The sequence below is a fragment of the Alnus glutinosa genome, chromosome 5 (genome assembly GCF_958979055.1).
Source record: "Alnus glutinosa chromosome 5, dhAlnGlut1.1, whole genome shotgun sequence".
Taxonomy (NCBI): Eukaryota; Viridiplantae; Streptophyta; class Magnoliopsida; order Fagales; family Betulaceae; genus Alnus; species Alnus glutinosa.
This window is the reverse complement of record NC_084890.1, coordinates 1,464,922-1,488,748: the sequence shown is the minus strand read 5'-3', so window position 1 is coordinate 1,488,748 and position 23,827 is coordinate 1,464,922. Positions and strand designations below refer to the sequence as shown.

Genomic DNA, 23,827 nt, shown 5'->3' with positions numbered 1-23,827 from the left:
CATTTCTCTTTACATAAAGGCTTAAAGCTCAAGAAGGTACTAAATTTTAGTAAATACTTTACCTTGAAGCTCAAATTGTCTACATTTTGAAGCATATAAAATGTTTGGGGCATAACAATCTTTAATAAACTCACGTAACACTATTTTATAAACGAGTGTCACGTAGTAGTTTACATTTTAGTGGCTAATGCAATTAGTACCATGTGAACTAATACATCAATTTGTAAATATGGTAATTAAATGTCGGACTGCCACGTGACAATTTACGTTTTAGTGAGTGATGTGATAAATATTATATTCACTATCACGTTCATTTGTAAGAAACTTTTAATAAAAATTATAATACCCCTCACAAGTCACAACATTCTTAAAGCATTTCTAAAATAATTACTCTTTCCATTATATATAATTACCAGCTGTTTGTGCCCTCTATTATGCTCATTAACAATGACTTTTGCACCCAAAAAGTAAGTCCAGCCAGTGCTCTTTCGTATCATAAAACACTCTTTTCCATTACATTAGTGCCTGTTTTGTCATTTGTTATTGTCTTCTTCGAGCTAAAAGTTTGGCTAGTTTAACACCTCAGATCCGCACAAGACTTAAAAACGATTATCCTCCAGGAAAAAAGGAAAAAAGAAAAAGAAAACAAAGTCGCACACATATATTCTAAAATGAAAGTGGAATGTGAGATACTGAAGAAGGAAAAAAGGAAGAAAAAAGAGAGAGAAAGAAGCATGCAAAGAACAGAACAGGGGGGGGGGCACTCAAAATGAAAAGAACAGAACATGGAAGAAAGTAAAAGTAACATGCTTTGGCGAGCTTTAGCATTTGGAATTCATATCGTGAATAAAGAACAAAGACAACTATGAAACAAGCCCTTTTCTACAGGAATGGTTAACAAGCTCAAAGTACAGAAATAAAGCTTAACATAACAGAAATTAACGACTTCTCAATTACATGGATATGCTGACATTCACAACAATGAGAGAGAGAGAGAGAGAGAGAGAGTGCCCTCAAAAGCTCAACTTTATTAACAAGTACCTACTTAATGAATATAATTTTCTTTTTCATTTTTTTTTTCCCACAAAAATACTCTCTTCATTGTTTAGGTGCTGATCTCAGACAGGATTGAAAATAAATACGATACTGGAAATGAGACATGTCAACACTGAAGCAGATTTCTGCTTAGAAAACAATTAACAGGTAACAAAAACAGTAACACTGAAGGGAGACTTCCCAGTCTAAGCCGACTGCCAATCCTTACGGATATCAAATGTGTAATTGATCTCCAAGTAGCACTTGTTGTCGTCATCAACAAACTGAAAACAGAGAAAAAGAAAAAGAAAAGAATATGAAGGAGATCAATAAGTCAAGTCCAAACTGAGAGTCTTTATCATCCATAACGTTAGATTTCTAACTAGTGGGTGGCTCGCAATTTTGAATTTCACATGTGTGATTGATGCTGCAACGTGGGCCTGACAACAAATTGATTGGATCTTTCCAGGCGCAAATTAATGTATGCATATAAGACAGCCATTAACTCAGCCTAGCTTGGTATTCTTAAACAAGTAACAAAACTAATAATGACAGGCAAAGGATATAGTTTGATAATCAAACCAGGAAAATGCAAGCAAAGCTTTCATTCTTTTCCCATGCACCAATTGGTGTAAACAAATGGATCTATGTTTGTTAATGTTTTGGGAGTGATTTATGATTTGGGTGAAAGTGTTGATATGATAAACGTGAAAACTGTTTTTATGTTTTGAGGAATGTTTTGTATTTTGAGATGTTTGTTAATTTCTTGTCTTGAGAACATAAAACAAAAATATAAACCTAAAGTTTTATGTCGTTGTCTTATGATACAGAATTTCACTCAAATTATTTGGAATAATTAAGGTAAACCAAAAGCTAAGGCAACATAGAATAGAACATTGGTTGAACCAACCTTACTTCTAGCTGAGTAGGATCCTCTGGCAAATATGCCAGATGGTGTAGTCTCTTCAGGCATCTCATGTGTGTAAGGCTCTGCCTGAGGACTGAAGGTTCCAAGCATCTCTTTTGCGCTGTCCACTGGCACAAGGATTCACAAGACAGAAAAAATTGATTCCAAGGGTTATATGTCCTCATTCTTTAGAACTCCATGAGTTTGTGTGCATGAGAGAGAGAGAGAGAGAGAGAGAGAGAGAGAGAGAGAGAGAGAGAGCTTACCCTTTATACCAGTTTTCCACACAGTGTTAGTGTATTTGAAACCTGAAACAATGTTATTGCTGACCTGAAAAGTGAACTTCAGGCTGTAACGGCTTCCTTCTTTCAGAGTAAACCACAAGCCCTTGGGGTTACCATTCTGGGGAATGGGAAGAAAGATATCAGCTCTTCCAGGGGACTTAATTGCGAGGCTCAGGATCTTAACTTCTGGCTCTAGAGTTTCTACATTAGACAGAGAAAAGAAACAGGGAAAAAAAAATAAAATAAATCAGAAACACAAATAAATTAAGAGAAATGCTATTTAGTAAACTGCTAGTAACTGTCATACAATCGGGATGACGTAGAATTTAAAATCAGCAACTGATTTTTCATTTTTACTTGCCCATGTTGATCCAAAAGCTGATTTTCACTACCACGTCATTCCAGTTGTATCGTAGTCGTATAAGAGTCTAGTATTCATAAACCGATAATTGCTAAGTGGAAACCAAGATAAGGAATAAGAAAGGCGCAGTTAAGGACTGGATCCATAAGCACTAATCTAATTATAGGATATTGAAGGAGAGAGGATGCAAATAAAATGACCATCATTTCAAAGCTTAAAGACAGGCCATCAAACAGCTGAGATTTAAAGCAAAAGGCTAGCAAAATTTGGAAGCGAAATAGCTTTCAAAGTCAGTACCTTTTGTTAATTTTATGTGCATCCAATTACTATTGGAAAAATAAACGAATCTTATATTATTTTCCACATTTCTTCGGGGTGATCTTTGCTACCTTAGAGCGTAGGAATAAGTTGTCATAACTTCTGATTCTAAGAAGAACAGAGAAAATTTGGAAAGATTCCAAATTTGAATCCCCACCCCGCCCCCCATTTTTCTCAGCAACCAAACAAAGTTTAAAGATAAACAATTAGGAAAAAGTAAAATGTTACCTCCAACAGAATTGAAGTCTACACTCCCAAGAAGCTGTTCCTTCCATCTCCTCAAGCTCTCATCATCCTACATCCTCGTATATAACCATGAAGCGACAAAGATTACACAAACAATTGTCATAATCGAAAGGCCAAAAAAATAGAGTATTTGATTATTTAATTAAGGATAAAAACAAACACATGCAGAAACAAACCTTATCCTTCTCGAATTGTTCCTTCAGTGTGTACTGAGGACCCAACTCTAACTTCCTTTCTGCATCATCTTCATCCTCCTCGGTTGCATAGATAGAACTCTCACTCATTCGCCGTACCAGCCCTCCTGGGGCACCGGCATTTTCTTCATCTGTAGCCGTTTTTGCTGTTGTCTGTGTTTTTGAAGCTTCACTGTGTTCCTCGCCCTCGTTGGTTTTTTCATCGTAACCCATGCTTTTGGAACTTGAGACCACTCCGTCGGCCAAAGACATCAACAGCCCATTAACAGAGACGAAATGAACCAAATGGCACAGAGAATGGAACTCACCAAATATAAAAGGGACGTAAGAAAACAAAACAAAAATGCTTACAAAGCTACAGAACAAAAAGAGAAGCCAAAATCCCACTGGGAAGAATCTCTCAGACGAAAACAACAAAAAGTGAGGGAACCCCAATAGAAAAATGGATAATAATAATAATGAGAATAACGCTTGGAAAGGGTGGGTTGGGTCAAAGAATCCCAGAAAGGTCGATAGCAAATTAACAAAACCAAGAAAACCCACAAAGGATAACCCTTGTAGCAAGAAAAGACGCCAAGAAAAAGAAGGGAAAGGGAGAGAGAGAGGGATTGTTTAGGAAAGTTCAAACAGAGAAGGAAATGGTCATGTGGTGATCCGAAATTCTGAACCTTCCAGTGACAAAATATGAGAGAGAGAGAGAGGGGTGGCGAGATCGTGAGGGTCACTCCTGCACAAGCTTCCACGAAGACCAAGATTCGAGGAGAGCTTTTCAATTAGTTAAACTCAACTAACATACACACACATAAGATGAGACAGCCTAGCCTAGGATTGCGGATTGGGAGGATTAAAAGATGCCCTTTGACCCCTTCTCATGCCTCATTGGGAATGCCTATACATGGACCACCCCTTCTAAACCCTTCATTTGCAACCAACGGTTACGATAAACGCCATGTCATTCAATTTTTTTTTATTTTTTTTATTTTATATATAGATTAACAAGAACTGAGTGATTAGCCACCTCATCAACTATTGTTTTGGTTGGCTGGCCACCTCAAGAATTGTTTGAGTATTTATGAGACTATTCTAAAGCGGCCTATTATTTAGAGTTGTGGTCGACCACTTTAAATAGACTTAAAGTGTTCTCGGTTACTCTTAATTATTTTAGAACTAAGTAGACTATTTTGAGAGTGGCTAACCATCTCAAAAATTGTTTTAAGGAGGTCGGATGTGTCTATTGTAACAAATGTCGTGCCAACAATTTTGGTATAATTAAGCCACCACATCAGGTTCTTTCGAGATAACCACCCACCCAGGGGCGGAGCCAGCTCCCCCATGTTAGAGGGCCAAATTGAAAAAAAAAAAAAAAAGGTTTTGAAAGGGCCAAAATTTGAGGCAAAATTTTAATTTTTTTTTTTTTTTAGGGAGAACCTTGGGGCTTAGGGGAGACCAGGCCCCCCCAAGCCCCAAGGTGACTCCGCCCCTGCACCCACCCATATCAATTGTTTTAGGAGCGGGCGACCACTCTCGTCAAATGTTTTTGATAGTAATAAATAAATTAAAATTAAAATTTTAAGTTTGAAATCCTCTTAAATGGGAGTATAATATGAGTTTAAACATGGTACAAAATAATTATGAGAACAGAAAATATCATTATATACTTGACAGTATATGGAACAAAACTTATATAATACGATAAATGGAATTTTATTTGAAAAGAAAACTTATATGCTTATATATGTATCTAATATAAAACATGCAACTTAATATGAACCGGTATGAATTACATTTTTTTTTGGTTCCTCCCGTTACAATTTTAAAAAAGTATGATTGCAAGTAATAGTTGGATAAAATAGAATCCTTTCAATTTCAAGTAAAATTGGACATGCGTTATTTTATGATTAAGATTAGATTTTATAGATCTAATAATGCATATGCTATCACATATTTATTATGTAGCCATGATCTTTTAATTTTTTTTTTTTAATTATATGTTCCTATATATAATATTAAATGCAACATAAAATCTCGATAATGAAATAGCACTCCACATGAATTAGAAAATTTGCACCACAGAATGGGATCCACAGAATGATTAAGTTTGGTACAGACTAATTTGCTCCCGCACAATGTGGGGTTTACTAATTCTAATTCATGAACTAATAATGTCTGCCAGAACTCAATTATGCATTTGCAAATCTATAAAATATTTCACCAGCAGGTCATTGTGCTACATTTTCTTCAATTTCCTTTGCTAGGGAAGCCCTGGATGATTCTAGGGCTTACTATTTGTTACATCAATCAATCATTATAATTTATATCTGCAAAACAAAAAGCTAATCATTGTTTACTCTGGTAGGGACTGATAGAAAGAAATTACATGAAGATCATGAATTAAAAACACAAAAAGAGATAAACTTCATCATAAACAGCACCTTTTCACATCCCAATTCATGCATGAAAAGGACATTATATAAACTATTACACAGCTTCAATGGTGCTCCATGATTACAGCTGTAGTTCAGGATATCATGTTATAGTGCTTTTTTCTTCCTTCCCAATGATGAGGGGATCAAGCCATGATGGCAGTTATGGTTGCATACCTCAGGAAGAAAACTTATTACATCCAATTAAGGGCATAATCTTATGGCTAAGGAATAGATGGTATGAATTAGGTAATATATTTAAAAAAAAAATAAAAAATAAAAAAGAAGAAGAAGAAAGAGAAAAAAAGAATTGCTAATGCTAAAAGGACAATGTTTTCCTTCAACTTGGTCGAAGGAAATTCCTCCAATTCAGTTTATAAAACTAACATATGTTCCTAGAGTTACATGATTCTCAAATGCATTTTAATAATGCATGTAAGAATCACATGCTTTGTTAGTCCTATTAAAAATACATGTGAGAATCACAAGCTCTAAAAACATATGTGAGTTTAATAGTGTGTTCGAAAGAATTTTTTCTAATACAATTTGAAGGAAACTTTGTCCATGCTAAACTGGCACTGCAATTCAGATTACGAGATGGAGGTAAATTTATGCATTTAAGCACAGATTTGGCTTAGGTGCTGTAATTTTATTATAGTATATATGTTGTAATAAAATCCTTTAAACACATAAGAGTATCATGCACTATGCAGAAATCACCAGAAACAGGATAACAGAATGAAAACAACTTGAGATGTCCACACAGTTGAAATCCAGTGAATCTAATATGAGCTTTTAACTTGCCTTAACTGGGTATCTGGATCATAAAGAAAACTGAGTCCACTGTGTTTTCTAAAAGATATCAAATGATTCAATGGAGCCTTCCGTGGTCTTAAAACGATTAAGTTCGATTACATCAAGATTTCAACAATGAATTCAAGTATTATGGGATTAAAAATAAATTAAGTTTGACGTACAGTTCAAATCCTATTACACAGAGGAACTTTGTACCAATATTGAATGAGACCCATCATAACAATGGGCTTTCCCTGGAATGTAAACATAACATGGAAATGCTCATTAATTAACTTTGATAAAAAAGGGGCTCGCCAAAGAAATTGTGTTCAACAAGCAGAAAGCATGGTTTACAACACAATTGCGACACAAGCAATGCGTGGAGGGTTGAACTGATGTCAAACCTGAAACAAAACTATCACTCGCTTCCCCATTTTTTCAAAACTCTCTCTTTAGCAGAGATATGGCTGTAGCCATCCTTCTTCGACATATCAAAATCAACATGACTAATTGGAGACGTCTTTCCCAAGATTCTTGATGGTATGGACGCGAGTACATTTCTTGTTCCTCGTAAAGCATACAGCAATGGGTTGAAGATGACAGCAAGCATCACTTCACCTTTTGCAACAATGAGATACTGCAAGACATTATGTATTAGAGTACATACTCATAATGGTATTTTTGACACTGGAATTATGCAAGAACTTTTAAATGGTAAAAGAAGGAAATTGCTTACCATGACTATGATTCCTAACACCGCAAGAATTGCTTGTTGTGCTTCTTGCCAGAAATGGTCACCGTTGGACCAACCAAACCGTCCACCCCATCCAAACCAACCACCTCCACCAGCATCACTACCTCCACCCACCTCCTCTCTCCTCTTAATTTCCTTGTTCCATTTCTCAAATTCATTTTTCTTTCCACCAAGTGCACTTTCTAATGATTTCCTAGCTTGTTCCTGCAACAACAGATACAGCAAAGCTAAATTGATTCTGGAGGGGATAAACCAGCGTTAAAGAAAATTATACTTCTCAACATACAGATCTTTAATCTTAAGTGCTCAAGGTTTACTGTCCTCCCCCCACCAGATGGGGCAGACTAGGTCAACATATCATAAACAACTCAGATTGGGGAAGTAGATGCCCATGAGTTCAATGCGGCAGAACTACAATTCCAATTAAATCTACCAAATGACAACAGAAAAGGACTCTCAAGCAAAGTCTCTTAATGTTTGGCTAATACCACTTCCTTATAATGTGCAGTTTTTTGACAAACCCAAGGAAACCTTGTTCCAACTGCAACATGTTGGCCATCAATCATATCTAAAACCATATCTTATGTCAAATACTGTTGCTCATCCCTCATTGCCTGAGTGTGAATCAATGCAGTCTGTTATGAATAACCCAAACATAAATTAAATTTCAGGATAGAATTAATGGGACAAGTTAAATTTCAGGATATAGAATTATTGGACTTGGTTAATTGATTATTAAATAATGCTGCTTTACCCTTGCCACAACCCACCTTTTCCTCAAGGCTGGGGCAATCCAAATCGTAACACTCAAGACACAACAAGGGCAGATCATACCATCATGTGCACCTTGTGCTTTGGTGAACCTTTCCTACTTATACCCACCTTTTTCTAAAGGCAGGGGCAATCCAAATCGTAACACTCAAGACACAACAAGGGCAGATCATACCACCACGTGTACCTTGTTCTCCGGTGAACCTTTCCCACAGATCCCTGTTATACGGAAACAGAATCTGGCTGCCATTGGAAACTAAACTTGTTCATGTACTATATGCACCAAGGACTGCAACATCAAAATTGTTGGATGGATAGGGGTTAGTTAGGTGATTACCCTGAAAGTGAATAAAAATTATGGCAAGAGGGGCCCAAGATAAATGTTGAGGAATCAAGAGATGACAAATGGAGTTTACTCTGGAGTTGGTGAGGGTTATTCATCATTTTAGTCGCAGACTTCACTTTGTATGTTAAAATTCATTATTCGCATATATCATGTTTAGAACCTTACCCACTGCCCTAAAACCTTATCCAAACCCTTAAAAATACGAGGAATAATATCCAAGGAATAAAGCAGTTCTTGTAAAAGGGAACCACTAAATGGGGCTCGATCAAATTCCTAACTAGTTCATGTACCCATCACAGATATTACAAAGAAAGTCCAAAAATCTCTTCAAAAGTTTGATTTTTCAGACTTCTTGGCTTAAAAAAGTAAATACCCAGTTGGGTTTACATAGCTCAATTTGTCTCTGTTTTTCAAAACAACACCTCAAGAAGCCCAACACGGGACCAGGGTTCTCATTTCCAAAGAGAAATGAACAACTTCAGGAAACCCCATTGAACTCAAAACAGCTTCTTTCAAGCTTTCGCACTATCAAATTTCCTCTAAAACAATAAACTTCAGCAGTAAATAATCCGTACCCAGAAAAATTCCTCAGTAACCAAACACGCCAAAAGAATACACATCAAATATACAAAATTGAAGTACCTCTCTCCGGTTGTCAGAGAAAAGGCAAGAAAATCTGCCGTTACAGTAGAGTTTCTGCTGCAGAGAGCTCCATGTCTGGTTCACATTCTCATGGCGAGTCAACGAGGTGCATCGGGAACGAGGTGACTCAGAACGAGTCGATGACGATTTAGAGACGGTTCGATTTGGTGCGCTTAGGTTCAAAACCAGCGCCATGGTTTTTTCGCACGCCACTCCCCGCTGTCAATACTTGGATACTTTCTTTGTTTAGGGTAATTGGCCCCAGCGGAGATTCGACGAGGGCGAAACGGCAAAAAAAAAAATAAATATTTAGACTTTAGAGCATTTCTAGCCGTCTTTCATTTTACCTATTTTGGGGAGAAAATTTAATAAAAACATATAAAATTACACTCCAACTTATTATTACGAGAATGATTGAACTCCTTCTGGTGTTCTTCTGGAGTTTTTTTATACTAACATGACGCCTTATTTTTTTAGAAGAATGGTAGTGTTGCTAGAGCTCCTTCTAGTGTCCTTTTGGAAGAACATAAATGTAATAAAAAAAATTAAAAAATTACATTCATGTCATCTAGAAGAACATAGATATAATTTTTTTTATTACATTTATGTCATTCTAGAAGAACACTATAAGGAGATCTAGCATTCTTTTTTTCCTTTTTTTTTTTAAATAAAAACATGAGAGATAAATCAAGCTGTAATTTTTTTTTTTTAATTAAAAACAGGGTGTCATGTCAGCATAGAAGGACTCAAGAAGAACATTTTACTTATAATTTTATTTAGAAGAAAATTTTATTTATAATTTTTTTTAGATTCTTTAAATATTAAATTTTATTTAATCAATTTTCAATTAGATAATTAATATTTTATCATTTTAAAATATAATTTCTTATTGTATAAAAATTAGATAATATTTTAAAAAGATATGTGTTTGGTGTCATTTTCTTACGTATTTTTTTAAAAAATTTACCATTGAATCTGTAGGACCTCACAAATTTTATGGTAAATTTACACTTCTCTCGTACGGAGATGAATAAGAAATATATAAGAGAATGAAAAGAAAAAAAAAACATTTGTCTTTTAATGTTTGCATTATATTATTAAAAAAAAAAAGTGTTTGATTTTATTCGCTTGCACATTTTTTTTGTAAATGTACCATTAAATTTACAAGACTCACATTCAGTGGTGGACCCAGACTTGATAATTTGGAGGCTAGGGGCCAAATTGAAAAATAAAAATAAAAATTAGGGGGTCAAAACTAAAAAAAAAGGGGTAATTACCTTTTCCCCCCATCAACTACCAGCCATTGTTAACATGCCCCCATGAACTGACACCTCGACCAAAAGAGAGCATCCAACTACCATCGTTACCCACTTTGCCCCCATCCGTCAGAAGATTCCGTTAACTTGAATGGAATATTCCATTTTTGGGCGTTAGTTTTTGTTTAAAGACCAAAATGCCCTCTACAGTAATTAATAAAAAAAAAATTAAAATTAATATATTTTTTTGTTTTAAAAAAAAAACAAAAACAAAAATTAATCTAAGGGTGGCGCCTTTTTTTAGTTTTTTTTTTTTAAATATTAATTTTAATATTTTTTTATTAATTACTGTAGATGGCATTTTGGTCTTTGTGTGAATTAGACTGACAGATGGGGGCAAAGTGGGTAACGATGGTAGTTGGATGCTCTCTTTTGGTCGAGGTGTCAGTTCATGGGGGCATGTTGACAATGGCTGGTAATTGATGGGGGAAAAGGTAATTACCCCAAAAAAAAATTAGGGGTATTTTTTAATTTTTTTAGAATTTTTTCAAAAGTTTTATTTTTTGAAAAAAAAAAAAATCTTGGGGCTTGGGGGCAGGCCCTGGCCCCTTAATGGATCCACCCCTACTCACATTTAAGGCTCACTAAATTCAAATGACGTGTGAAGGAGAGAGAATCAGAGAGATGCTTTTTTTTTTTTTTTTAATTTTTATTTATTAAAATATTGTATTGTGTAGCTATAGTGCTACCCAATGTATTGGGAAGCACTGTAGCTTCCCAAGGATGACTATCTAAAATAGGGTAACTATTGTGGCTTGATTTTTTGTGATTTTTTTCAAATTTTCCTTACTTTAAGGAACAGAACTACTTATAGGGCATCTGCTACTAGTACTCTAATAATAGATCTATGAATTTCAAGGTTTTTATTATTATTATTATTATTATTATTATTATTATTGTAGTGTGTTTTAGTCGTCTTAGGGCTCCCATCTTTAGGGTTCCACTAACATCTTTAAGGATGAATTGAAAAATATGAAGCATTTTGCTACGTGCCTCCCTCCTCCCTGGTGTCTCCTCATAGCCCTTTTGGGGTAGGGAGATTTTGTTTCTCCCGTGGTTGGTCTAGGGGAACTTTTGTTTCTCCTTGGCCTTGTTCCAGTGGAGCTGATCTTCTTATAGTCTAAACCATAATCATGATAATTGATTTTTGTGTTGTTATGTTATGATAAATTAAAATTTAATAGTGATTAATTATAAGTCCAATGGTGATTTTAAAAGCTACCCAATTTTTGAAGGAATATAAAAGTGTCATAAGATGAACTTCTAGCATTATTCCAAAATTTAAGAAGTATTTTTTCAAAATACTTGAGCACTTTTAAAAGATTATTTTTCAATTAATGTCCATATATTGCCCATAATTTTTCCGACACCTTTCCTCTCGAACATAGGAGTGAAACTCCTTTTCAATGGTTCAAATTCAATTGATTTTCGTGTAATCTTCTCTATTATGACATCTTTAATTTATCATTACATAACAACACAAAAATCAATTATCATTATGGTTTATACTGTAAAAATTAAATTTATTTTATGAAAAAAGATTGAGGCATGAGAGAGAACCGTTTGGTAAACAAATTAATGTACAATGCAATACTTTCTCAGCCCTTGGATCAACCGACTCTTATCCGGCGGCCACAAACAGCAGTCTACAGTTTGTTGACCAAACCCCACTGGTTCTTCATCCAACAGTCCAAAGTCTTAACCACAAAACCTAATACCATTGACTGATATGCCCACGACACCTATCCAAAAGCCCTCCATCTTCGCCTAGAAAGTAGACAAAACCAGTCGGCATTCTCGTAAACTCAACCACCCACTAGGAGACGAGGCAGTTTCATTTCAGTTCACCCCTTTATCTTTTTTATCTGTCGTTTATATCCTTTTATCTTTTATCTTTAACTCTTTATTTTAAAAAGAGATACCACCTGCAACTTTTTCCAATTTACCTCAATACCCTTACTCTTCCAAAACACATCCTTTGGACTTCCTTTTTTTCTCAATGCAAAGTATACCCGCCAAAGATTAGGATCAAAGTACTCTAAGATTCACACTTATATAATATCCGTTGACAGGTCATATTCTAAGAGTTTTTATATGAGTCATTAAAAAGAAACAAAAAAAAAATTAATTAAAACAGTCGTGTTTAACCAATATGATAGATAAGTATAGAAATAGCATTAATCCTCAACAATTAATTTTTTTTAAATTATGTGATTAAAAACTTTTTTCGTGTCAATATTTTACTTTTTTAATTACAAAAATTATGATAATTTTAGCAGTAATTAAATATATTAATATATTAACTAGGAGAATATTATAAGCATAGTCTCCAATTAAATATAATATCATAGTGGGTAAATCTTTAAACACAGGAGCGACCTCTCGACTTAATCTTATTTCATAAGTTGTGAAGTTTTTTTTTTTTTTTTTTTTTTTCTCTAATAACTTTGGGATTCGAACTAGATCCTTCATTTGGGAAGGAAGCACTATATGTATTCTAGGATGATAAATATTGAGTCGAAAGAAGATGAATTTTGATTTGAAAAAAAGAAAATTAAATTTGAAAAAATTTGCTTGTAGAATATTAAAGGAAGAGTAATGCTATACATATTCTTCCACTCTTATTTTTACATTTCTTAACATGATTTTTAAAATTATTATTAAATTTTGGATGAATTTTTTTAATTTTAATTTAATAATAATTTTTAGAAAGTTAGGTAAAAAAATATGAGAAGTGTTTGTACCATTTCTCTTAAAAAGGTATAAAGGATTTTGAAAAAATATAAGTGGCTGTTACGTCATTGGCATGAGATAAGGGCGTTATCGTCTTTTGGTTTTTCACAGATAAAGGGCATTACGGTCATTTCTGGTTTATAAAGAGAGAGAGACGTAGAGAGAGACAGACAGAGAGAGAGAGAGAGGAGAAGAGAGAGAAAGAAAGAAGAGAGAGCAGGGTGAGAGAGAGTGAGAGAGAGAGAGAGAGAGAGCCGTTTGAGTCCGTTTTTTCAGTTAATATATGAAGGTGAAACCATGGTGTCCGACCAAGAGATAGCAAAAGGAGTGGAGTCGGTGCTCCGTCAGTCCGACCCTAACGCCGTCACCTCGCTTAACGGTGTCGTTCAGCAGCTCGAGGCTAAGCTAGGGCTCGACCTCTCCCAGAAGGCCGGCTTCATTCGCGACCAGATCAACCTCCTCCTCCGCTCACACCCAACACAACCACAACCGCAACCACAACCACAACCACCACACCCAAAAGACCATTTTGCCCTCCGAAACCATCCTCAATTCCCATCCAGCCCCCACGCTCAACAATTCCCTCCCCATTTTGCCCTCCAGCCCCACCCTCCCCACCGCCCCGTCGACCTCGCCTTCCGGCAGCCCCAGCCGTTTCCGGCACCGGTCCATCCGCCTCCACCTCTGCCTCCGCCGACCAAGCCCGAGGCTTTCGCTCCAAATCCCAACCCCGAAACCCCGAAACAAAGGTCAGGTTTTTAGGGTTTTCTTTGGTTCAATTTCAGGGTTCCAAAATTAGGGCTTTGTATTTGAGGTTTACTTGATGTACGTGCATAAGTTGCGTACTTAACTTATCTGCTAATAATGCTTATTTGAAAGTTTTGGCATTTCCTATGTTGGCTTTTTTGTCGGTATGATATGTATGTATATATAATAGAATTATATATGTCATTGTTAGATCTGTCTGGGTCTTAATGGATTTTGATTGCCATTGGTGAACTAGTGATGTCAAAGCTTTTAGTTTTGGAACAAAACAAAAAGAGGATTAGGTGTCATTCACTGATAAATTTTAATTGCAAGTGGTCATTTTGAGATTCTATGTGACCGGTCTTTGTCGAGTATTTGATTGGTTGGGACGAGAGATATGGGAACAAAATTGGGTAGTAATGCCACATGATTGGTATTTGTACTCTCCATTACCTGTGGGGAAGTTTCGATTTCTTTTTTCATACTGAAATGCTAGTCAAACTAGTTATCTTTTTTCTTATGCACAGAGATAATTAAAATTCAAGTCAATTCGGCGGCCTATCATAGGAAAGGCTTTCTAATTTGTTAAGCTAGTGTTTTATTTTTATTTTATTTTTCTAAAAATAAAGGCCTTGTTGGGTGCTTCCAGTTAGTTCATGGCCTGCTTCTGCTTTGCTCTAGTAAAATTTATAATCTGTTAAGCTAATGCTTGTGTTTTTGTTTTCTCTTGTCAAGAAAAATATATTAACAAATAACTCAAAACGCAAAAACAATTTTCACCTTTTATGTCACATCAAAATACTTTTTCAAACAAAAAAAATACCTTTGTAGTTTTTTATTTATTTATTATTATTATTATTATTTTTTTTTATGGTGTGTTGGGTTGGGTGCAATGGGGTGGGGAGATAGCCCAATTATGATCTAGTATGCATTTTCTGTTTTTGATCTCATTGTTGTTTTTATCATGCACATCTGCGTTTATTGATGCATTTTGTTCTCAACTAGTGAAATGCTTGTGTGTGATACTTAGCTAGATTGTAGTCTGCAACTCTGCATTGCCTTTGCAGAGATGCGTTACTGTGGTTCTGCTTGAGTCTTGTGTCTGCACATGTCTGCTAGCACCATATGTCACATTCCTGTTGGGAAATATTACTCTGATGGATAATCTGATGTGTTTGTGTGTATTGAATCTCAGTGCTCTGTTACTTATAAATATAAAATGTATTTTGTTTCAGTGCTCCAGTGGGTGCGAAAAGAAGAGGTGGTCCTGGGGGTTTAAACAAAGTTTGTGGTGTCTCACCTGAACTTCAGACAATAGTTGGTGAACCGGCATTGCCAAGGACTGAGGTTATCTCCAGATTTATGACAATCCCCTTCATTGGGCTCTTTTATTACCTACATTACTGAAGTGTTAATGTTTATGGAATAAGCTTGATACAAGTACTACTTAAGAAACCCTACTTGCTTGATTCAGATTGTGAAGCAGCTGTGGGCATACATAAGGAAAAACAACCTCCAAGATCCAAGCAACAAGAGAAAGATTATTTGTGATGATGCCCTGCGCGTGGTATTTGAGACGGACTGTACTGACATGTTCAAGATGAATAAGCTGCTTGCCAAACATATTATCCCACTTGAACCTACGAGTATGTAACGTGGCAGAAAACACAATTTTTTTTTGTCCTGTGATGGCTTTTATTTAGTAATTTTCCCCACTTGCACATATCTGCAGAGGTGTCAGGTCAAGCTAAACGACTGAAGGTAGATGTTGAGTCTACAACTGAAAGTACTGAACCTGGTTCATCTCCTGTTATCATTTCTGAAGCACTTGCCAAGTTTTTGGGTACTGCAGGAAGGGAGATGCTCCAATCTGAGGCATTAAGACGTGTTTGGGAGTACATTAAGGTTAACCGTTTGGAGGTGGGTAGCATCGCACACAAGTTTTCACCTCTCTCTCTCTCTCTCTCTCTCTCTCTCTCTCTCTCTCTCTCTCTCTCTCTTTCTCATCTAAATTTACAGCTTAAATTAGTCTCTTTATCTAGGCTTACCAATCCAGCATGTACGTGAGAAGATTATTCTGATAGCTTGGTTTGTTTCTTGATTTCATACATATTGTGATTTTATCTGGTTCCTTATGATTAGCATTATGTTGTCACCCAGCTGTCCATCATCACTGTTAATAGTTATCTTGCTTTGTTTTGGAAGTTTTATCAGGTGGCAATTAATCTTAGTGGCTTTACTTGTGTGGTTGTAGGATCCTTTAAACTCGATGGTCATATTATGTGATGCACAGCTTCATGAGCTCCTTGGATGCGAAAGCATTTCTGCACTGGGGATACAGGAGATGCTAGCACGCCATCATTTATTCAAACGGTCATGATGCTTGCTACTGTTGACTGGTATGAACTCCGTGCATTGTTAATGTTGTCCCTTTTTAGTTTTTACATTCGATTGATCTATCTGCAGAATCCTGCCAATCTCCCATCATCTGCTTTTATACGTGCATGTTTCACGTTCAGCATGTCTGACCCCAAGTCTGTTTGTTAACCTTCTGCTTCATGTTGGATTTCCCTGTTATATGGTGTTTTTCTTTTTCCTTATTGGGTACTATGTTGCTGTACAATTCTGTTCCATCAAGCCCTTTAGGGTTTGTCATTTGTGAGTTTCAGATGAAAATAAGTGTTTGGGTCTTTGCCGGCATTTCCATCGTATTATTAGTTTACTCAACAACCCCAATATTTTTTCGCACACAAAGTCACGAAGTATATACTTTTGCAGTTGATGTGCTTCTATGGTTGTCTCTGTCTACCAATATATATTTTGCAATGGTTAATCAATAAATATTGTAGGCATGGTCTGTTTTGTGCTAAACAACTGATGGATTAGTTTTGTTTTATTTTTTGCAGGTGCACGAGACTGTTGGCATATAGTCTCTTCTGATGGTAGAACAGATAGTGAAGAATCGTTTTCTTTTTCTGCTCTTTTCTTTTTTCTTTTTTTTGGTGCATTGACATGGTTAGATGAAATGTTTTATATTACTTGGTTATTTGTGAGAATGAATATGTAAACCATGGGCCAATGGCAAGGAGGATCTCGTAGTTATGCCATTGCCCTGGATTTAATTTTTCTTTCTCACTTTATTATCTTTCTTTCCATTCAATGCTAACCTCTGAACTGACTGAAGGGGACTGGTTAGAATGGTGAATCCTCTGTACATCCTTAAGGATCTTTATGCGTATCTTGTTAGATGGCAGAAGTTGTTGTTGCATTTAACCTTTAACTAGCTAGAATTGGTCTATGGTTCATTAGTTAATTCATGTAAGATAAAGTTATTTACCCGAGGTTCTACAGGATTCCCTGCAATTAGCTGTTGAATTGCTTGCAATTCATCATCTAGCCAATTGTAGGGGATGCCTATTCGATGCCAGTGTTCAACTATTAGCATGAATGAATTTGCTTGTTCTGTGTAAATCACATCACTATGGTTCGTACCTCAAGACGAATGGAAAGTGAGTTTAAATAAGAACAGAGAGGCACCAATGAGAAACAGAGTGAGGAAAACAAATATGACTCTCTTGGCTTTATTCTTGGACTCTCTGTAAAAATCCATCTTCTCCATCGCAGCCATGACAGATCCCATCAATTTCTGCGAAGGAAAAAAAGAAAAAGGAAAAAGAGAGGCAAACAAACACAAATGTAACATTGCACCAATGATTATGAGCTCAAGTGCCAAAAAGAGGGAGAGAAGAAAACAAGAAAACGGTCAGTGTCTCGTACCATTCTCAGAGGTTCAATATAAAGGAGCGGTTCCATGAACATTTCCATATTTCTGGATAATCGAAAAATTATGTTAACATAAAGACCAAAAGCGGGATTAATGTGTGCTTTTCCGAGCTCTAGTGAAGTTCGTATGTCAAACTCTCTATATTTTTTGTTTTTGTTTTGGTAGATTATAGATGGGTTTGATCATTTATGGAATAACCAAAAAAATTAATCTCAAAGTAAATGAGTGCGGCTAAGAATATTACAATTTTTATTACAAGTCTCTTACAAATTAACGTGATTGTCCATGTGGCACTTACCACGCCAACGACTGAGCAATTAAATTTAGAGATGTGTTATTTGTAAATATTATTAGTCATAAATTTAATTGTGGTTGGCGTGAGAATGCCACAAAGAATGCCATGTCAATTTGTAAGTCCACGCGCACTTATCACGTTAGCCATTAAATAATTAAATTTGAGGATGTAGTTGATGTCGGCAGTGCGACATGGATTACCATATCAATTTGTAAAGAGCCTATAATAAAAGTCGTACTGTCTAAGATATTTTTCCTATTAATTACAACACCTTTTGTTCTGCGGAGAAAATATGGTGGTAAACTCATTCTCATTTTTGAGCAAAATTCCGTGCTTCTAATCTATCATCTAAACAAGATGAAAAAATAATAATAATAACAAAAAAAAAAAAAAAAAAACTGAGGTAGAATATCTGTGATACCTTATATACACCTTCCCCTGGTAGATATGGCATATATAGAAGCTCAAACCCTTTCCCAAAGGTACATGTGTATTTTTCCATTCTGCAAATAAATCAAGTACAACAGTGAATAGAACCTCTTAAAATGCTACCCATCTAAAGGAATATGATATCACAACCAGTGGTCGAACCAAGCTTTTATCTTTGGGTTTTAGCTTCCAAAATTTTAAAAATTCCTTAAAAATATATCATTTTTATAATTTTGACCCCCCAAAATTAACCCCCCCAAACCCCCCAAAAAAAGTGTTTTTATAGTTTCTCTCGTATTACAATTTTTGGTTCAACTCTTGATCGCGGCTAAAAGAAGTAAGGGCAGAACTAATGGCATACCTAAAATTTGGGAAAGGCAAAATAACCGATGCCTTCCTTTTTCTTTTTTTCTTTTTTATTTTAAAGTTCTACCTGCAAACTTTAATTTCTAGTTCCGCTTCAAGAAGAATATGGCATACCTAGTTTCCATGAAATACCGACCTTCATTCCATCATGAAATGTTGGTTTTATGACAAATTCAGCATTATCTCCAAAGCTTCTAATCAGATAAGAGAAAAATTCCAACACTTGCTGCAAGAAAGGAACACCATAGACCTTTAGTCGACATGAACAAAAAGAAAATGTGATTTATTCTTAGTTGAAAGTGGATATACCATTTTCCCTTGGAAGGGCTGGAAAAATGAGAAGAAATTGCAGATGCACCGGCATTCATCTCCAATTAGATCAGATAATTCATTGATGCTTTTGTTCTTAATTGCGCTGTAAAGTTTAAGAACTGTCTCCAGAGCTCGATGATCTTCCTCTCCTGATTCTGAGTTTTTAGCATCAAATGGCACCAGTGCTAAGCGTCGGGGCCTTGAAGAAAAGCTGCTATGGATCAAAGGGTAGTGTGAAATTGGAGAGTTGAAACTACCAAGAACATAAGCCTTAAATCTTGTTTGGCTAGAGAGATTTTGTGGATTTCTTGCTAGAGAGATGTATGAAAGGGAATGTGAGATTAATCTGCTGCTGTATTGGGGGGTGGGGAAAGAGACCAAGGCCATTTCGATCTCTACGTTGAGATAATGAAAATGATCGAGGTGGCCTGAAGGGACCGGAAGTCATTCAAATCTCAAAGAGTAAACGTATATCTTATAGAAATTGTCTACAAAAGAAAAGTTAGAAGAAGCATATTACAGAAAAGAATCAAGCAACTGGACGATGCATCAACAGCAAGCCAAGCATCTTTCAAAAACATACAAAACCCAACTGCATGTGGCTGAGAAAGTGAATATGAGCCACTATCTCTAACAACTATTTAATGCCTTAAAAAAAAAACTATATACTTTCGTCATAAAATTAGTCGTGAAGTAAAAAAAAAGAAAAAAGAAGAGTAATATTAAAATTTACATTTTTATCCGACAACTATTCCACATTAATAATAATGTAGCAGTTTGGACCAACTTTTGAATCGGGGTCATTGTTAAAAAATAAAATCCAAAAGTTTGTTAAAAGATATATATATTCCATCTCATTTATTGTTTTAGTGTCTCCATCTACAACTAGTTCGCTATGACAGTCCTGATTAAGTTCCTCACTTGTTACGACTACAAACAAAGTATTTTGGTAACGAAACATCACCAACTTAGATATGTTTATTAAGGCGACTTGGAAATTTCCACTATCGTCACTGAAGATATTTGTTTTACAAAAAACGAAACTTGTTAAGGCGACATTTCGTCGTCATAAACCTCCACCAAATCTGATTATCTGAGCATTATACAAAGACAATAACAACCCCACTCGCTTGTCACGACGACGCGTAAGGTCTATCGAAACAAACCGAGAAGCGCCGAGAGAGGGAGATCAGAATTAGAAGTACACAGCCTCTCTCTCTCTCTCTCTCTCTCTAGTGGTTGATAATGGCGGAAGATCTGGTGCTAGACACGGCGATCAGAGACTGGGTGCTGATCCCGCTCTCGGTGGTGATGGTCCTCATCGGAGTGCTCCGCCACTTCGTCTCCAAGCTCATGCGCTCCAACCAAGTCCCCGATGCCAAAATCGTCAAAGAAGGGCAAGTATCCAAACCCTTATCTATAATTAAATTATTACGCAATTTTATTCATAGGCTTTGGGATTTTTTGGTATTGGTTCAGGCAAGTCATCGTTAGGGCTCGGAATTTACGTGCCGGCGCTAACTTCATTCCTTTCAAGTCGTTTCGCGCTCGCAGATTCTATTACAGCAATGAGGTATCTAATCTAATTATGGTTTACGATTAGTAATTTTTGTTGTAAGTGGTAATTGAGCATATGATTAATCTAAGAATTAGATTAGAGAATGATTTGAAGTGTAAATGATTTCGATGATAGGTCTGTTTGAGCTCAATTTCTTATTCTGAGAGTGTTTTAAATTTCATAAAATGGTGTGCAATTTCTAATTCCAAGGTTTAATCACTGCTTTGAGAATATATTTTTAAGCAAGACTTGCAAAGATTTTAGTGCCGATTGAAGTCAAATTCAAGTGTAAATTTAGGGATTTTGAAGTTTTACCTAGGTTTTGTTATCCTCATAGTTATGACAAGATGAATATGTGAATTCTGGTGGTTTTTTCCTTTGTTTGGTGGTCCTAGCGACCTGCCTTTTGTGTTTTAAAGTTGTAACGAGCAGGCTAGTTTGGTTCTTTATTTTTTATGTTGTTTCTAGAGGAGTGCATTTGCCTAGACAAGCTTGTCATCTTCATTTGGTTGTGTCTAAGACACAGATACTGAAGTTATGTATATGTCGTGGCATGGCAGGAAAATGGGCTATTGTTTGTTCCTAAGGGCCAGGCTCAAAATGCCCAGGCGCAAATGTTCTCTGATCCAAATATGGCTATGGATATGATGAAGAAAAACCTTTCAATGATTATACCCCAGGTATTGCAAGTTACATAGTTTTTCCTCTTTTGATAAGACATTGTTGTAATTGCTTGAACTATGTTACTTTTACTTGTTGGTATAATTGCTTGAATTAGAAATAGATCGTATTGATACTCTATTGTTGATCAGACTCTTACTTTCGCATGGGTCAACTTTTTCTTCTCGGGATTTGTAGCAGGTTTGTTTCTATACCACTGTTAATTCCTTGATTCCCTGGTTATTTCTTCATTTGAAATTTTATTATCGAAAAAATATGGAAACATTACTTCATGTTTCTTGTGTTGCATTTCAATTTTTAGGTGTCATGCTGAGATGGTAGGAACATTAGTTGTGTTAACGTTTTCTGTCTTAAATGATTTTCTTTTGTATTTTGTTCTTTCAAATATATGCTTTCATCCTCTTCCTTTTCTGACCGTATTGTTAGTCTTAAATTCCCTGGTTGATTGATCCCCACACTTTGTAAATTTCCATATATTGATATTATCTTGTAAGGTTATCTAAATGCCTCTGCTTTCTGCAGCTAAAATACCATTTCCATTGACTCAGAGGTTCAGGTCAATGTTACAGAATGGAATTGACTTGAGTACCGTGGATGTTAGTTATGTCAGTAGTCGCTCATGGTATCTCTCAAAGTTTATGATTCTTCCATTCATTTAAATAAATTTTCTGGATTTATCTTCTATCTCTTAGGTAGTTGCCTGGCTGCGTCTAATAACTCACAATTCATTCTTTCAGGTATTTTCTCAATCTGTTTGGATTAAGAGGTTTATTTAGTCTCATACTGGGAGAAGACAATGGTTAGTATTGATCTAGAGCTTATTAAGATGTTATTAAAAAATACATTTTGATTGTTGTTAAATGATTCTGAAGTCATGCAGCTGTCATTCATAATTTCTCTGATGCTGAGATTTCTATATCAATATTTGAATTAATGATATGACATTTTCTGATGCAGCCACTGATGACACCCAGCGTATGATGCAAATGAGTGGGTTTGGCTTTGATCCAACAAGGGTAAAATTTTAAGTTTTTTGCTGTGCCCTTATTAGGATTAAGCTCTTTTTTTTTTTTTTTAGGCTGCTCTGTTGGTTCTTGTGAGAAATGCAGCTATTTTGAGAACTTAGAGTTTTTCAAACAACCTGTTCCTGTATACCCCTCCCACTCCTCCATTTTTCTTTTCACTTTTGGTCATGTGCAAACATAACCCCCCCCTGCCGCCCTCTCCCCTTCTGTCTCTCTCTCGTTTATATATTAAGATAGATAAGCAGGCATTAGCATGTGAAGCTTAGGTGAAGCATGGTTGTACTTTTGAGTGACCTGCTTTCCAGTTGGATGGCTAGGCCCACTCGATTATGCATGTAGGAATATCTGGAATAGTTGCCAACATAATTCTTAATTGCTCAACATGTACCCATAATTTGTGAGTGACTTGCTTTCTAGTTGGATGGCTTTTCTTTTCTTCCTTCCTATGCTTTTGTCCGGGATTTCAACAATATTGTTCCTTATATACATCTGGTATAGTTTCCTCTCTGGAATAAACCTTGTTAGATGGGACATTTTGGTATATGTAAACATGCTAAAAATTGATTTTCAACCTTTTTTTTTTTTTTTAAAGAATTTTGGTAGGGACCCATTTGAAGACCATCATTCTCCATCATGAATGACTCCCAATCTTAGAGACTTCTTTTTTATTTTTTCAGAGCTTGGGTGCTGAGAAAGACAGTCTCGACATAGTTCAGCACGACTGGGCGCTACCAAAATTTGAGCATCGTGCTGAAGCAGTATTGAGAAAAGTTCTCAGCTGAAGAATGGCGTCTGCTAATTTGCAGCCTCACTGGGTTATTCACAGCATGGTTCTTCGCTCCTTGTTATTGTATTCCAGTGTTGGAGCCACAGCTTGAGTGCTATGGGGGGCCATGGCCCCAAAACTCTTGCCCCTATGTTTTCATTATTATCTAGTTGTACTCCTTCAATAGATGCTAGGCGGCTTCACGAAAGTTTCTCAACTCTCACAACAGCATCGTAAATTATTTGACACTTTCAATTTTCATTTAGTAAAAGAAAACGTTTAATCTTTGAGAAAACTACTTTGTGCTAAGTGTGGGAAAGTCCATTTCATTTGCATCCGACCACGTTTGGTGTGCCCCCTCAATAATGTTTTCAGCACTCGACAGGTTAGTCTCTAGTTTCAAAAGCTGGGGGTGCTCGAATTGCATTTTTCAAAAGCCGAGTCTCCTTCGAATTAAAGTCTCTTACAGTTGGGCGTTCGTATTGTAGCGTAATTTGAGCACCCACAGAAAAAGGACTGCGGGGTCAACTTATCCTGGCAGCATGAGGTGTGGGTTGCAGCGAGCAGGACCCTTCTCTGTGGGCTATTAGAAACAGAATTGAGAAATCATTTTTCACATATCTTGTATATCTTTTATACATCATTTTTTAAAATTAATTATTGGATTTGTGGTTTCAATGGTCGATTTAAAAAAATGATGTACAAGAAAGGTGCATGTAACATGTCTCATTAAAATTAC

General features: G+C 36.0%; 5 protein-coding genes across 8 annotated transcripts; 2 read left to right on the top strand and 3 right to left on the bottom strand.

Moving 5' to 3' along the window:
* Positions 1 to 1,026: 1,026 nt before the first annotated feature.
* LOC133869832 (rho GDP-dissociation inhibitor 1) lies at positions 1,027 to 3,956 on the bottom strand. 2 transcript variants are annotated; one of them, XM_062306915.1, is made up of 5 exons: positions 3,328 to 3,956; positions 3,134 to 3,200; positions 2,209 to 2,427; positions 1,946 to 2,070; positions 1,027 to 1,319 (listed from the first exon to the last, which is right to left on the bottom strand). In XM_062306915.1, the coding sequence occupies exons 1-5, from the start codon at positions 3,595 to 3,597 to the stop codon at positions 1,242 to 1,244; spliced, it is 759 nt and encodes a 252-aa protein (XP_062162899.1). In that variant the 5' UTR covers positions 3,598 to 3,956; the 3' UTR covers positions 1,027 to 1,241. The 2 variants fall into 2 exon arrangements, with proteins under 2 accessions (XP_062162899.1, XP_062162898.1); XM_062306914.1 differs by having other exon boundaries at positions 1,951 to 2,070; positions 3,328 to 3,739.
* A 1,418-nt stretch (positions 3,957 to 5,374) lies between these two features.
* Positions 5,375 to 9,361, bottom strand: LOC133867741 (uncharacterized). Of its 3 annotated transcripts, none has more exons than XM_062304505.1 (4): positions 9,077 to 9,361; positions 7,300 to 7,521; positions 6,968 to 7,200; positions 5,375 to 5,663 (listed from the first exon to the last, which is right to left on the bottom strand). In XM_062304505.1, the coding sequence occupies exons 1-3, from the start codon at positions 9,269 to 9,271 to the stop codon at positions 6,982 to 6,984; spliced, it is 636 nt and encodes a 211-aa protein (XP_062160489.1). In that variant the 5' UTR covers positions 9,272 to 9,361; the 3' UTR covers positions 5,375 to 5,663; positions 6,968 to 6,981. The 3 variants fall into 3 exon arrangements, with proteins under 3 accessions (XP_062160489.1, XP_062160490.1, XP_062160488.1); XM_062304506.1 differs by lacking the exon at positions 5,375 to 5,663 and adding an exon at positions 8,276 to 8,377 and having other exon boundaries at positions 6,701 to 7,200; positions 9,077 to 9,216; XM_062304504.1 differs by lacking the exon at positions 5,375 to 5,663 and having other exon boundaries at positions 6,701 to 7,200; positions 9,077 to 9,360.
* Positions 9,362 to 13,293: 3,932 nt separating this feature from the next.
* LOC133869299 (alpha/beta-gliadin clone PW8142) lies at positions 13,294 to 17,145 on the top strand. Its single transcript, XM_062306255.1, has 6 exons — positions 13,294 to 13,874; positions 15,108 to 15,219; positions 15,347 to 15,518; positions 15,605 to 15,792; positions 16,127 to 16,271; positions 16,779 to 17,145. The coding sequence occupies exons 1-5, from the start codon at positions 13,423 to 13,425 to the stop codon at positions 16,250 to 16,252; spliced, it is 1,050 nt and encodes a 349-aa protein (XP_062162239.1). The 5' UTR covers positions 13,294 to 13,422; the 3' UTR covers positions 16,253 to 16,271; positions 16,779 to 17,145.
* Positions 17,146 to 17,361: 216 nt separating this feature from the next.
* Positions 17,362 to 19,584, bottom strand: LOC133869300 (uncharacterized). Its single transcript, XM_062306256.1, has 5 exons — positions 19,056 to 19,584; positions 18,861 to 18,972; positions 18,373 to 18,454; positions 17,650 to 17,701; positions 17,362 to 17,518 (listed from the first exon to the last, which is right to left on the bottom strand). The coding sequence occupies exons 1-5, from the start codon at positions 19,443 to 19,445 to the stop codon at positions 17,366 to 17,368; spliced, it is 789 nt and encodes a 262-aa protein (XP_062162240.1). The 5' UTR covers positions 19,446 to 19,584; the 3' UTR covers positions 17,362 to 17,365.
* A 598-nt stretch (positions 19,585 to 20,182) lies between these two features.
* Positions 20,183 to 23,375, top strand: LOC133869632 (uncharacterized). Its single transcript, XM_062306682.1, has 8 exons — positions 20,183 to 20,455; positions 20,538 to 20,631; positions 21,177 to 21,296; positions 21,429 to 21,477; positions 21,820 to 21,919; positions 22,035 to 22,096; positions 22,255 to 22,313; positions 23,000 to 23,375. Exons 1-8 carry the CDS (start codon positions 20,304 to 20,306, stop codon positions 23,102 to 23,104), a joined length of 741 nt encoding a protein of 246 aa, XP_062162666.1. The 5' UTR covers positions 20,183 to 20,303; the 3' UTR covers positions 23,105 to 23,375.
* The last annotated feature ends 452 nt before the right edge of the window (positions 23,376 to 23,827 follow it).

Bases quoted from the DNA above. Each gene is read 5' to 3' on its own strand.
- LOC133869832 (XM_062306915.1), bottom strand. From the start codon at position 3,597: ATGTCTTTGGCCGACGGAGTGGTCTCAAGTTCCAAAAGCATGGGTTAC. The intron at 3,201-3,327 runs GTTTGTTTCTGC...ACGAGGATGTAG, and splicing joins AACAATTCGAGAAGGATAAG to GATGATGAGAGCTTGAGGAG. The intron at 2,071-2,208 runs GTAAGCTCTCTC...TCCTTGTGCCAG, and splicing joins GTGGAAAACTGGTATAAAGG to TGGACAGCGCAAAAGAGATG.
- LOC133867741 (XM_062304505.1), bottom strand. From the start codon at position 9,271: ATGGCGCTGGTTTTGAACCTAAGCGCACCAAATCGAACCGTCTCTAAA. The intron at 7,522-9,076 runs GTACTTCAATTT...CTGTTGTTGCAG, and splicing joins TCTCTGACAACCGGAGAGAG to GAACAAGCTAGGAAATCATT. The intron at 7,201-7,299 runs GTAAGCAATTTC...AATGTCTTGCAG, and splicing joins TGTTAGGAATCATAGTCATG to TATCTCATTGTTGCAAAAGG.
- LOC133869299 (XM_062306255.1), top strand. From the start codon at position 13,423: ATGGTGTCCGACCAAGAGATAGCAAAAGGAGTGGAGTCGGTGCTCCGT. The intron at 13,875-15,107 runs GTCAGGTTTTTA...ATTTTGTTTCAG, and splicing joins CCCGAAACCCCGAAACAAAG to TGCTCCAGTGGGTGCGAAAA. The intron at 15,793-16,126 runs GTGGGTAGCATC...GTGTGGTTGTAG, and splicing joins TTAAGGTTAACCGTTTGGAG to GATCCTTTAAACTCGATGGT.
- LOC133869300 (XM_062306256.1), bottom strand. From the start codon at position 19,445: ATGGCCTTGGTCTCTTTCCCCACCCCCCAATACAGCAGCAGATTAATC. The intron at 18,973-19,055 runs GTATATCCACTT...CCTTTCTTGCAG, and splicing joins AGCCCTTCCAAGGGAAAATG to CAAGTGTTGGAATTTTTCTC. The intron at 18,455-18,860 runs GTATGCCATATT...ATTTATTTGCAG, and splicing joins CGGTATTTCATGGAAACTAG to AATGGAAAAATACACATGTA.
- LOC133869632 (XM_062306682.1), top strand. From the start codon at position 20,304: ATGGCGGAAGATCTGGTGCTAGACACGGCGATCAGAGACTGGGTGCTG. The intron at 22,097-22,254 runs GTTAGTATTGAT...TTTCTGATGCAG, and splicing joins CATACTGGGAGAAGACAATG to CCACTGATGACACCCAGCGT. The intron at 22,314-22,999 runs GTAAAATTTTAA...TTATTTTTTCAG, and splicing joins TTGGCTTTGATCCAACAAGG to AGCTTGGGTGCTGAGAAAGA.